The 14,417-nt window shown below is 36.6% G+C and overlaps 1 protein-coding gene across 3 annotated transcripts in view; it reads right to left on the bottom strand.

Annotated features, from left to right (window-relative positions):
• GLRB (glycine receptor beta) overlaps window positions 1-12,170 on the bottom strand; it is a 101,996-nt gene extending 89,826 nt beyond the window's left edge. The window contains exons 1-3 of one of the 3 annotated variants that reach the window (XM_057497023.1): window positions 11,917-12,170; window positions 11,527-11,617; window positions 10,169-10,320 (exon numbers count right to left, since the gene is read on the bottom strand). In XM_057497023.1, coding sequence (XP_057353006.1) covers window positions 10,169-10,290 — 122 coding nt within the window. In that variant the 5' untranslated portion in view covers window positions 10,291-10,320; window positions 11,527-11,617; window positions 11,917-12,170. The remainder of the gene's footprint in view (window positions 1-10,168; window positions 10,321-11,526; window positions 11,618-11,916) is intronic. The other 2 variants (XM_057497021.1, XM_036887882.2) reach the window with 2 other exon arrangements.
• Window positions 12,171-14,417: the final 2,247 nt, after the last annotated feature.

The following is a 14,417-nucleotide window of genomic DNA, read 5'->3' as shown; positions in this document are numbered from 1 at the left end:
TCACCTTGAGCAAGGGAAACAAAAGCAAAAATGAACACATGGAACTACAACAAACTAAAAAGTTTCTGTACAACAAAGGACACCATCAACAGAACAAAAAGGCATTCTACAGTATGGGAGAATATATTTGTAAATGACATATGCAACAAGGGGTTGACATCCAAAATATATAAAGAACTTACACACCCCAACAACCAAATAGCAAATAACCCCATTAAAAAATGCGCAGAGGATATGAAGAGACAATTCTCCAAAGAAGAAATTCAGATGGCCAACAGATACATGAAAAGATGCTCCACATCACTAATCATCAGGGAATGGCAAATTAAAATTACAATGAGATATCACCTCACACCAGTAAGGATGGCCAGCATCAAAAAGACTAAGAACAACAAATGCTGGCGAGGATGTGGAGAAAGGGGAACCCTCCTACACTGCTGGTGGGAATGTAAGCTATGAGCACAACCATTGTGGAAAGCAATATGGAGGTTCCTCAAAAAACTAAAAATAGAAATACCATTTGACCCAGGAATCCCACTCCTTGGAATTTACCCAAAGAATTCAACTTCTCAGCCTCAAAAAGACATATGTATCCCTATGTTTATTGCAGCACTATTTACAATAGCCAAGATATGGAAGCAATCTAAGTGTCCATCAGTAGATGAATGAATAAAGAAGATGTGGTACACATACACAATGTTATACTATTCAGCCATAAGAATGAAACAAATCCTACCATTTGCCACAACATGGATGGAGTTGGAGGATATTATACTCAGTGAAATAAGCCAGGTGGAGAAAGACAAGTGCCAAATAATTTCCCTGATTTGTGGAGTATAACAACGAAGCAAAACTGAAGGAACAAAAGAGCAGCAGACTCACAGACTCCAAGAGAGGACTAGTGGTTATGAAAGGGGAGGGGTGTGGGAGGGCAGGTGGTGAGGGAGAAAGATGGGGATTGAGGGGTATTATGTTAAGTACACATTGTGTGGGCATTCACGGGGCAAACAGTGTAGCACAGAGAAGGCAAACAATGAATTTGTGGCATCTTACTGCACTGATGGACAGTGACTGCATTGGGGTAAGGGTGGGGACTTGGTAATGTGGGTGAGCGTACTAGCTGCATTGTTTTTTCGTGTGAAGCTTTCATAGTAGTGTGTATCAGTGGTACCTTAATAAAATTTTTTAAAAATATATTGCCATGATTGCTACTTAACATGTCTTTTGGAACACACTGTATGCATCTGTTAGATATATTCTTGCAAATAAAATTACTGGACCATACAGTATGTGAATATTCAAATAAAAATAGGTTCTCAGCTCTCTGGAGCAAAGCAATGATGTGCCTCTTTTAGGTAGCTTCCAAGGAGAACGTAGAAAACTTCTGCAAATTTATTCTTTATTGTATTACAGAAATTATTCACCTTCAAGGAAAGAAATACACATTTTTGTAAGTTAAATTCCTTAATTTGTGAAAAATTGTTAGGCTAAGCATACAGACAATTCACCTTCCACATATAGTCTTCTTCTACTTTGGAGTGAAGTTAATAACTATATTTTGATAAATGAGGTCTGAAATTAGATCCCTTTGTAATTCACTTGGTCAAGAAACAGAATTTTGTGTGTCCTTTTTCTTTTGGTTTGTCTTGACTGGTTCTCAGTCATAAAGCAAAAAATACTGCCAAAAAATAAAAGTAATTAAAAATAAAGGTACCAAACCCATCATTCCTTTAAATAAAACTTGACTGAGCCATAAAATATACAGTTGTCATAAATGAATCAATGAATAAATCAACTAACTAATGAAATTAGGAGACAACTGAGATCAAAATTTTTACTATACAACTGAGAAAATTGTGACCTAGATAAATTAGTGACTTGCTGAAAGTCAGAATGCCAATCAACTGAGATGGAGCTGTATTCTTCCTCCTTTTTTTACAAAGTCTCATCCACCATGATTTACCAGACATATGAAGGGAATTTTAAACAATCTTTAAACAACTCTAACCATGATCCCAGTGAGCTGACCCATCAAAAGATTGATTTATAGTTTTTCTATATAACTGGTCACCCATTTGATTGTATTTGATTTAGTGAGCACAAATGAAGCTCTTATGCAAAGATTTTGAAATAAGAATATGAAAGTGTGTTTATATATATATGTATATATGTGTGTGCGTATGTGTATATACATGTAAATTATGTGTATGTACATTAATATTGTGCCTACTTCAAAAATCCTTGCCAAGAGCTTCATATGCGTACATGTTATAGAGTTAACCATATATAGGGTTTGCTCTAACTAAACAACAAATACTTGAGATAGATAAATATAAGGTGCATATAAATATTAGAGAGTTAACACTATATACGGTTCCACTAGAAAATAAAAGATATTATATAAAGAATATGAGTGTTAAATCTAATCAAGTATCAAAACATACAGTATGGATGAAAAGGAGTCTAAGAAATCAAGAGGAGGGAGTCTGACATTAGCTCTGTTCACAGGCTAATGAAATCCTGGGGATGAAAAGAACTTTTAGATTCTGTTAACTTCCCAGTGATTCTTGCGTCGGGCTGCGTCCCTACGAAGCTCTGTTTAGTGACTCTGGCAACAAACATCCTCTCAAAGAAATCAATTTTCTCTCTGGACAGTTCTATTGTTTCCTTTAAAACTGAGCTTGTCTTCCTCTATGCTTCTCTTTTTGGTCTTGGTTCTATAACTTGAGGTTATACAAAAGAAATCTAGTTCATCTTATTTGACAACTCCTCAAATACCAGGTGATTACTTTCCTGTTCTTCAAAGAAAACAGTACTATAGATCAAACTACAGACTTTCATGTTCCTGCAAATCCTGATCATGATTCTATAAGCAAACTCCCAGGTAATTCTACCAACCATAACCAGTGGCGATCAGAATGGAACGCAATGCTCCAGGTGTAATACAGCCACCCAAGAAATTAACACTTTTTTCCTTACAAACACTGTATTTCTGTCAATGCCCAGGACCTCTAAGTATTAAACAGTCATAGCACATTATTTATACTAATCTTACTTTCAACTGAAATTTCTAATTATTTAAAAAGTTTCATAAGGCAAAGCAGCATTTGAGATGAGCCCTAAAGGACTAGTAAGATCTGCATAATTAAGCAGGACGCTATCATTCTAAACAAGCATGTCTAAGCATAAACAACGGCAGGTTTAGGCACAAGCACAGACCAGCCTTCCTAAAATAAGACAGTAATTTCACATGAAGTTTAGGATGTAAATTAGAGAGGCCCTTGGAAATCAAAGTGAAGAGTTTGTACTGGGTCCATCAGGCAATAAGAACACATCATGGTTCTTACACAAAAGATAAACAAGAGGGAAATCGAAATAATATGTAAAATGGACAATAATGAGCAGAGAAAAAAAAACAGCAAATAATCAGGAAAATATTGATGAAAATTCTTCAAAATGATGGTAAGTGGAAATGCAATAAACATGACAAATAAAGGAAATCATTTTAAGAGAAAGACAGATTCCATTTAAGTTTCATGTCTGAATAACTGCAGTCATGAGGATGCCAATTCCAAAACCTGGGAAATAATTTGGAAAGGGAAGATCATTGATTCAGTTGATTGCAATTAGCATGCCACTAAATTGGAATTGTTCAAGAAGTAGTAAGAAAATACACAACTAAACATCAGTGAAATATTTGATCTGGATTGTTACAGTAATAATAACATAGGCAATTTTCCATATCTATTATGTAAATTATCTCTATCCTTTTCCAGTCAGCCTTTCATCTTTTGCCAATGCATTTTTCTTGAATATTTACATTAAGAAGTAAGAAACTGGAACTAAACAAAAATCAATCCAGTCTACTAACGAATAGAAGGTGAGAAAATCAGAACAGGAGAAAGATGGCTAACATGAGACAACATATGAGGGCTTTGATTATTTACAGGATGTCTACCCTTCTTACTACATAGAACTGATGTGTACAAATTCTGTCAAATGGTAACATATGTCTTAGAGGAAGACAAAAAAAATTCTCATAATAAATATCAAACACCTTTAAACACAATTTTTTAGTTTGTGAAAAACTAATGTTAAGAAGTCACAATGTTTATCATCATGCACACAGAAAGTAACAAATTTCTTTGTCATGATTTTAAAGTTAGACTGCCAACAGTTTGGAGGAAAGATAAGAGACAGAATAAACACATGCTAATATAACATCACACTAATATAAACAGTAAGTGCCCTCATCAAATATCAATTAAGAGCTTGTTATTAAGCTTTCCCATACCTAAGTTACAAGTATGGGCCAAAATTGGAAGAGACTTTCAATGTAACTTGTAAATATATTAGTTCATTTATTGTAAACTATCAGATGCCTGAAGGTCAAACAGTCCTCGACAAATAGTAGAAAATTCCCTAGCTCAGGGATGGCAAAAATGTGCCAAGAGATTACCATCTGGCCAAATTCCAGTATTAAAAGTGTTATGCCTGCTATGAGGACAAATAGAAATGACAAGTAGTGTTTTGGTTTTTTGTTGAAATGGCTCTATTTTTTTTGTTTTTGTTTATTCAAACAAAAATTCTGAAAGTATATTTTAGTGTGTTCTGCTTCCACATAGAATACACATATAAATACAAATCACAAACCTATGCTTCCTTTTTATAAATTATGGCAGGCAGGATTAGATAATTTATTCTGTCATCCTTTAATCATTATTTCTTGAGAATAGTAGCTTGATATATTTCTTCCTATCGACTTAAGAAAAGATTTTCTGTGTTTGAGATTTTAAAAACCTGACTATTCATGAAATTTCAAAAAGAAATTCTACCACCAAAGGTTTTAAGATCCTTTTTATTAAAACAAGATTAAGATATATTTACTTTATACGGTAGAGCTTTCCAAGATAATTCATCAAAAATAAAGGCAGAACTATTTAAATCTGTCAAGATAAAAATTTTAAAAGATGATTCTCTGCATCATTCCACAATTGGATAATCGTAAGGCTGTAAGCAAATGCAATATATTAGAATTTTAAAAATCTTAAAACTCTCACAGATTGAAATGACCTTAAATATCACCATTTGGTCTAACCACTATCCAATGTCCAAACTTCCTATAAAATATGTCTGCCAAATAATTACACCTTATGACTGAGTGCCTCCAGTTACACTGAAATACACTACCTCTCTTCCCAGTCAGTTATATCTAGGCACAACTCAATTAAAAAGGTTTTCCTAATGGAGCCAAAAATATTTCTCTTCATAGCTTCTACCTATTACTCCAGGTTTTAACTATTGGTGCCAAGGAACAGAGTCTATTTTCTCATCTATATCACAGTTTTTCAATAATCTGAAAATAACTTGCAAACATTTGTTTCTTCAGCTCATCCTAATACATAATTTAATTACCTCAACTATTATTCTCACCCAGGAAAATACTGACTAGCACAATACAAAAATCTCTAAAAATTTTGCTTTAAATATCATTCTATTAATTAGTATACTTAACATAGACTTAGTAAATAAAAACACTAATTTCTTCCTTGGCTAGGTATGTGCATATATATATATATATATATAATATCACAGATTATCATCACATATATATCATATACATGTCATATATATGTGTGTGCATTCATTTGTATCATGATTATTATTTAATATTGTTTTCCAAATGTGCTGTCTCAAACTATGGTTTCTCCATCCTATACTTGCACAAGTGATTTCTGGACCAAAGTACATACTTTAATCTTTTTAGACTCAACCTATTACTTTAACCCATTCAAGTCTATTGAATCCTAATCCTGTTGCACATATTCACTATGTGTCCCAATATCACATTATCCTCAGTTTGGGTAAGTGTTTCTTCTCAATAGTCTTATTTTAGTCAACAATGATAAAATGTTGAATATAAGGCCAAAATTTCACCAGGAAACATCATACAGTTTGACAATGTTCTACCAACTACCAGTTGTTAACTCGAGTTTTTCTATATTGAGATATTTCTAAATATTGTCCATAGAGATCATATAAGTTATTTCAAGTACCTTAACAACATCCAGATATAATGACTTATAAGAGGCAAAGATCTTTAGGTTTTTATTAACTCTTTAAACAAATTTTTATTGTAAGTATGCTTTGTGTCAGGCACTATAATTATCTCTAGTGATCTAGCCAATAAGACACTGCTCTCAAGGAGCTTACAATCTAGTGAGGAAGGCAGGTAATTACAATTGATGACTACCGTACAGTATTATAAACATGACATGCAATTCACGAACTGTGGAGGCACAGGGTGTGGTTATTTAAACCAGACTGTCAGAATTAGGAAAGGTTTCCCCAGGGAGATAACAGGGTTTGAGTTTGAGGTCATTGTACAATAGTCAGATTAAAATGTTGGATGTATGCATGTATGCATGTGGTGCTCTTCAGAGAGGTCGAGGCCAGACATACAGACTCAGGAGTCAACAGTGAATAAATGGTATTTATAGCCATGGATTTGAAGATCACTGAGCAAGGGGTCGACTGAAGAAAGAAGGAAAGCTTTGACAGTTTAGGTCAAGGGAAGAACACTCGCAGAGGTGTGAAAGAGCAAGTATGTATGCGACTTGACTCATGTGTGGGCTGACCAGGGGAGGGACTGGGATAGAAAGATGCTGGAGTTGTCAGAGCCAGTCCAGCAAGAGCCTTTTGTGAAGCCAAGAAATCAGAACCTTACATAGAAAGTGATGGAGTCCCTTAAAAAGTCCCTAAGCATTGGAACTACTTGATGAGATTGAAGATTCAGAAAATACACTCTAGGGTCAGTGTGGAATATGAACTGATAGAGGAAGACAAGAAGTAGGGAGACTAACAAAAAATTCACCAGAAAAGGTGGAGGGAATAATTAAAGCAGTGTCCACATGAGAATGAAAATGGAGGACACATTCCAACAATGCTGTATGCTCTGAATTGAGAAGTCTTGGAGACTAATGAATTTGAAAAGCCAAGGTAGAAAGAGAAAGTCTAAAGTGATCCCCAGCATTTCAGTTTGGATAGCAAGGAGGTAACAGTGGCATGTTCTGGGAAAGGGTACCCTGCATTTGGAGTGGTGGGGAGGATTTCTGAGCTCAGGTTTTATCATTCTGAGTTTCAGGTCAAAATGGGATGGCCATGTAGAAATGTTAGATGCACGGGTATGGCATTCTTCAGAGAGGTCTGGGCTGGACGCAGAGACTCAGGAGTTAACAGTGAATAGGTGGTTGTTACAGCGATAGATTTGGACAAAAGTACTCAGGCAGAATATACAGAAAATCAGAGGAAAGATTAATAGATTAAGGTAAAATCCCAAGCTGTAAAATCAAAAGCTAACTGTGTTCAACGACTTAAAAGTATTCTTTCTCGTTTAAGTTTATTTCTTGTATTTTATATATATTAAATTTCTAAAATTTTTGGGAAGGAAATTTATCAGGTAACAAGTCAATGTGGCACTGCTGTTTCAGTTACACATAAAAAGCACAGCAGCATAAATATTTATTTATAGATCTCAAAAAAATGCAAGTTAAAAATATAGTAAAGAGCCAGGAAAAGTTTATGATACAATTCTAGCTCAACATCAAAATTATGGATGGAATGTTTAAGACCCCAAATTCTTCATTTCTTCTATTTTTTAAAACATTTTCCTCTTATTCACAGTCTCAAGGGTGCAGGTGGATGTTGTTATAATAGGAAAATGGTAAGTTATCAAAGTTCATGTTAACTACACTTCCACGTGCATGTCTATACAATCCTACTGCTTCATTAACTCTACTCAAAAAAAAAAAGGAAATAAATCAAAATATCACTGGGCAAGATTTCACCACATTGAGGAGAATTTAACTGTACCTAGCTTTCAGATTTTGTAATCTCAAATATTCTTCTTAATCAAGATATTTTATACTTAATCAATTTACATAAGATGGGATAACTGTATTTTCTAAAATATAAATAATTTGTAAATTCTTTCACATTATATTATTATAGCTGATATCCTTAATCTTGATGTTCAAAGAAATGTAATACTATGGATCCAACCATAGCCAGAGAAAACTTGAGTCTTCTGAAGTTCATAAATTCAGTGATAGGAAAATAAAAATTCTTACTAAAACGCTCAAAAAACACACTAATCTAATTCTCTAAGGTACATCTACTTTTTAACAAGTTAGATTTTTAGCAGCATCACCATGACAACTGTCAAGAAAGCTTTAGTCTCATAATTATAAAAAATAAAAATAAATGTTTAAACTATGATAGAAAATTTCACAGATAAAATTTCAATAATTTCTCAACATATCTAAAATTCTGTGATATGGGATTACGAAGTAAATGTTGAGCCTTCCACTTGAAGATTTCCATATTCGCCAAAAGAGAATATTTATTATATTAGTCTTAACCCATAAGATTTAACTTTAAAAATTTCTTAACTACAGACACTATACAGGTATACATTCAGTTAACATATAAGACAATTCAATAGTATAATTCTGAAAAGGGATAGAATGTCCCCAAAACACTCTTGCAACATGACAGTAGTTACCAGGCTTGCTGTCACCATCTTCAGAACTCTTTGATGACATTTGATGGGGAAAAGGAGGGAAAGGAAAAGAGCCCTATCTGCTTCTGCATACAGAGCAACCTGACTGACAGAAGTTGAGTTGAGGTGACACGGACAATCTCCCTGACTATAAGACATACACAGCAGTTTATGGCAATATTTCAACATTCATCAAATAAAAGGTTAATGTAAAGAATATCTAAAATATGAGAATATGTCCTTTCACTTGGGAAGAATAAGGTCTGACAAGGCCCAGTTCTCTATTGAATGCTAATCTCCCTGCTGTGGAACAAAATCTCTAACAGTGAAGAGCAGTGATGGTGGCAGATGGTGGTTATTCCCAAACCTGCCCCACTGGACACTTCATATCCAACCGGGCAGATGGCCAAGGAGGGACACATGAATATAACTCAGGGCCACCTACCACACACCTAGAAATCTGGTCCTGACATCAGACTATGTAGCAATGGAATAAGCAGGACTATTTGAGGTGAAAACCAGGAGATCCTTCTTAATAGGGAGCTTTATTTAATGCTAGACTAAGTGGTTCATGATACCGTCCCCAGACTTTGAGTCCCCCACATTCATGCAAATATCCATTCCAAAATACCAATTCTAATATCATATCCTTTCTTTATAAAATATGCTTCCAAAATGAACCTCAGTATCTCTTAAACAACATCTATAAAACTAGGGAATCTACATTTAAGTACTCTTACCCGTGATCAATATGCATTTAAGAAATCATAAAAAATGACCTGTAACAGCAAATTAATTTTTATTCCAGATTACTGCAAATGTTACACTGTTACCTAAAAGCACATATTTTTGAAAGTTACTTATTTATATACTGTTCAACTACTCTGACTACTGAATATTAATTGCTGTTAGTCACCACTTATGTGAACCTTTCTATTTAAAAAAAATAAACAACAACAACAACAAAAAACAAAGTTTAAACCACAAAAGTTTTCTGTTGTTGTTTTGGCAGGAAGTGAGTGACTGGATTTACATTTTTTTTTTACAAGTAACTTCAAATTTAATGACATATTTTTTGAGAAATATTCTAATTTCCTAATACAAGTCCTTTACAAAAAAAAATGCTGAAATTGAAAATTGATCTACCATGTGAAATGTCTTCTTCCATGCCTCAATATAAACTAAATAGACCTTAAAATCATTGCTTTATCTGACTTTTTAAGTGAATATTCACTCAGGAGTATTTTTTAAAAACCAACTTCATGAACTGGTATTTGCCCAAAACATGTAAACTCAGTATCCAATTAAACTTGCATATTTGGTATAAGAAAGAAAGAGTAACTTTTTTCCTGCTTTTATAAAAGATGAATAGAAATTATGTAAGACCAGGGCACTTTACAAAACTTAATAAAACTTTACTTTTAACACTGGGAATTCTCTATCACATTCTAAATCTCTCTTTAGCCTGTCATTTTCTATCTATGAAACTAATGGGTGCAAACTTTTTTGATATGAAAAGTTTTGCTGACATGTTTCAATAAACCACCATATTTGATAAAAAAGCAATAACATTATTCCTTATAAGAATATAAGACATGAAGAACGTACGATGGGCATAGATACTGCTTCTTTTTCCCCTTCCCTTTCTTGGAAGATTTCTCTTTAGAATAGGCTTCTTCAACCCACAAGGACATTAAAATAAAAAAGACAATCGCCAATAAAAACTTCATCTTGAAAAATTAAATTTTCAGCAGACCGATCTACAAGAAAGAACAAGAAAAAAGCCTTATATTTATGAAGCAAATGATAGCTATACATCTCATTAAGGAGTACGACCGTTACCACCCAATGATTAGTGCATTTGTACATCAAATTTTCATTGCTCAAACCTATGTTGTTATAGTGCATTATATATTTTGTGATGGTTTAATAGGAAAAGTTAGTTTAAATAATGGGTCATAGAAAATAGGACCCCAATGAGGCATTAAAATTAAGTATGCAAAAATTTCTGATTCTATGATTATATAAAATTGTAAATTGCACCATTTATCAGTATATGTTTACAAAGATACCTGGAAGGATGTTTAACAGAGTGTTAAAATATTATCTTGTGCTAGTACATTTGGATTTTTTGTTTTCTTTTTTAATCTCTATAGTGTTTGAATTCTGCGTGTATATTTTTCAGAAGCAAACGAATCTAAAGGAAAATATAATTCCTTAACTAAAGAATTGAAAGATTTTTAAGAATTTAATTTTCAAGAGTTCCACACTTCAAATTCATTGTGTTTTTATTTAGAAACACTAAATTTTCAAGTTATCTTTTACCCAAAAAAAGTGCATATTGATTTAAGTCTGCTTTTTGGCTTTCCTACTTATATGATACTAACACGTATCATCAAAAAGATTTCTGACTCCAGAATTTCTCGGTGACATTATAAGAAATAAAACAGTACGTATGGTGAGACTCTTCCAAATAAATCTTCTTAGCCATATTTAATATTTTCCACACTCAAATAAGAATTATATTCTCACCGATCTAATGCATAAAAAAAAAAAAACACAACTAAACGTTAAGGGTTTAACACTCTAATATGTAAACCTCTTCTGCGTCCTTCATTTCCAAACCGTAAATTGTTTCTCCTGCATTGTTTTCTGCAGGGTGAGAGACCTGTCATATTTCTCAGCATTCACTTAATTCCCATCTCACTCTTCTACTTCTGCTTCTTCTATGTCATGTTTTCCCATCTCCGTTTCTCCCGGGGAGTCTTGTTTTCTCACATTTATCCTAGGGTGCCCTAAGGCAAGCCAGGAGGGCTGCTTCCCGGGTCCTTTCCACTGAACGCATAAGAGGAGGCTCATCAGACCCAAAGCAACAGAAGCCTCTCCGCCGTCAACCGGCAGCCCTGGACGCCCCCTCCCCCCAGCCTAGGGCGGCATCTGCGGCCACAGCAGCAGGTGACCGTCACCTTCACCTTCTTCCCCGGAAACTGGAGGGCCTTCCTAGCGGGCTGCAGGGTCCCGAGGGAAGTTCAACCCTGTGCTCTCTTCACCTCCAACCTTTCAAGGGGGCACAGCTATAAGGATCGAAGGATCTTGCCCAAAAAAGCACACCACGCCAAGAAGCCACCACCACCCCCGCGTCCCCTATTATCCCGGCCCCGCGTCACGCCCCGCGGGCACCACCGCCTCGGTGGCCCGGCTGCCCGGCGCCCCGCTCCCCGCGCGGGCCAGTTCTCTCCTCCTCCGCGGCCGCAGTGCCCGCCGCGCCGCTCGGCCTGGGCCCGGCCCCCGCAGGCACGCCTTCCCGCCCGCGCCCCTGCTCGGCCGCCCTCCCGAGCGGAGCCCCTGAGCCCTACCTCGAGGCGGCCCCGCCCGCAGCCGCCAGGGAGGACGCGGCGGCCCGGGGCCCGGACGGCGGGGGCGCGGCGGGCGCAGAGCGGGGCGCGACGTCCCGCCGACCGGTGACGCGCCTGCTCGGACCGCGGAGCCTGCGCCGTGGCGCGCGCTGCCCCGGCTCCGCAGTCGCGGTCGGGGCCGCTGCGGGCACCGCGGGCCGGGCGCCCGGAGCCCAGAGAGCGGGAGGCGGGGACGGGAAGGAAGGGGGATTCCGACTCGGCGTGGAAGGACGTCACAACCCCGTCCCCTCCCGGCCTAGGAGGGTTTCTGAGCAGCAGAAATGTCCTCTAGTCGCGAGCTAGAGAGGATTGGGGGCGGAGCGCGGGCGGGTGGTCCGGGCCGTGTTAGCACAGAGAAGGTATTTTAAGGTGCTGGACTCGTCTGGGGTCAGTTCTTGACCACTAGCGTCAAAAGCACAATAGAACTAGGACTGACTTTCTTGGACGGAAGCAGACAACAGTTTCTGTGATTTCATCACCAGACTCCTGACATCTAATTGAACCTCTGAGTCTTATTTCCAATTTGTAAAAGCCTGACCTTGCTAAGAAAGCAAATCGGTCAAAATTACTAAATCCTCATAGTCATGCAGGTAAGGTTGTTTTAACATTTGTTACATAATTAAGGTGTCCAGAACTTGAAATCTTCAAAATTGTTCACTGCATTATTTCATTTGGCCCTCACAACATTCAGTCCTGGGCAAGTCTTATGTCTTCATTCCCATTTCGCAGATGGAGATAAGGAGGCTCAGATGTATTAAGGGATTTACTTAGCGTTACATATCTTGAGTGCAATTTATCAGAGACTCAAAGTCTGATTTTTACACTTTTGAGTCGGTGAGGATCTCAGCGTTCTCATACAAAAGTGTTTGTAGTACTTGATGTTTATGAACTAACCCTTCATTTGCCTATGCAGCTCTTGGAGAACCATCAAAGCTTTCTTATTACCACATGAGTGTATGCCTAATTGATTTTTTTTCTTTTTAAAGAAAGCGTTGTCTCAAGTGACCATCACTTAGTATTTTATTGTGATCCTACAGATGTATATACTAATAATAATTTTCAACCAATATCAATCTATATATATCAACTTGTATACAACTATGTTCAATAAGCTTCACAAGATACTCTGCTGCCTAAGATTAGCCTTTGATCTTTATTTAGAGAGTAGTCTTGTTTGTATCCTCCATGCTGAATCAGGATTTTACAGGTACGTAAAGAAGAACTGTATTGATCAGTTTTATCAGACACAAGTTCTGGAGAACAAATCATATAAAGAAATGAAGGGGAGCAGAATCTCCCCAAAATACATGTCTTTGGCATAAGGATTATCTTGAGCAAGTTATTTTTAAGAAATAAACAAAGGAGAAACTGAAAACCCAATAGAAATTACACTTTGTAAGAGACATGCTCAGCTACAAGGGAGATCTCCATTTGTAAGAACGTTTTCCATCTCATTACCAGGAAGAGGATGACTGACTCTCTAGAAACTGATCAATGGAGAAGACATTCAAATCTGCGAATCTGTTTATAACCTACACTTTCTTACTGTGCTTTTCCTGGTAACCTCCCATAACTGACCTCCCCAACCCCACCCAACATATTTTGTCTTTAGCTGGACATGGCACTTAAGGTGATGGCAGGAGCCCTTAAGGGGAGTCACTCAGTTTTCTTGGGTCTTTCCCATGTATATGGGAGGTATACTGCATGTTCAATTTCTGCTTGTTTTTCTACTCTTTATCTGTCTTTTTTGATTAAAGGATAGAGAGGGGGTATCTTAACCAAGAACCCAGAAGGGGAGAGGGAAAATTATCTTTTACAGAAGGGTAAAAGAGTAAGTGTCATATAACCAAGGCAGTTGAGAAGCTGAAGAAAACCTTAAACTTAGTTTTCCCATAAGGAATTGCTAAGAGTTTAGAATAATAGGATGGTCAGCTTCATGTAATGAAATAGACTTACTTTTCACTTAAAATCTTAGAGACACATTTAGAAGAACTTCTGTGCTTAAAATACCTAAAATTAACTTGTTCATCTTCTTTAGAATTGTCTCTAATTATGCCACGTATGGATATTACACTGGAGCATCAGATTATCCATAGGAAAAGCATATCCAACTGTTTGGATGGGTTTTAGTTTGGTTTTGGTTTAGTTTCTCCTGAACAAAGGTTATAAAATACAGTTCTGGGTGACTTGAAATAACCTCTTTCAAGCCCATGAAGCTGTGAAGTTCAGAATTTTAAATATCTTCTATTAACATGCCCAACTCACCTGTATTTTTAAAGCTGTTTCATATTATGTTATCACAGGGGAAATTCCAAATAATGCCATAAAGAAAATTATTTTCCCCAACCCTATCAAGTGTTGATCCACTTTCTCTATTTTTTCTCCATCTCCATTAACCTCGTAATTTCATTCAGTCACATAACTTCAAATGCCACGTTGATGACTCCCCAGTGTATTTCTCC

This window comes from Manis pentadactyla, chromosome 1 (genome assembly GCF_030020395.1).
Source record: "Manis pentadactyla isolate mManPen7 chromosome 1, mManPen7.hap1, whole genome shotgun sequence".
Classification (NCBI taxonomy): domain Eukaryota; kingdom Metazoa; phylum Chordata; class Mammalia; order Pholidota; family Manidae; genus Manis; species Manis pentadactyla.
This window is presented reverse-complemented; position numbering and strand designations above follow the sequence as displayed.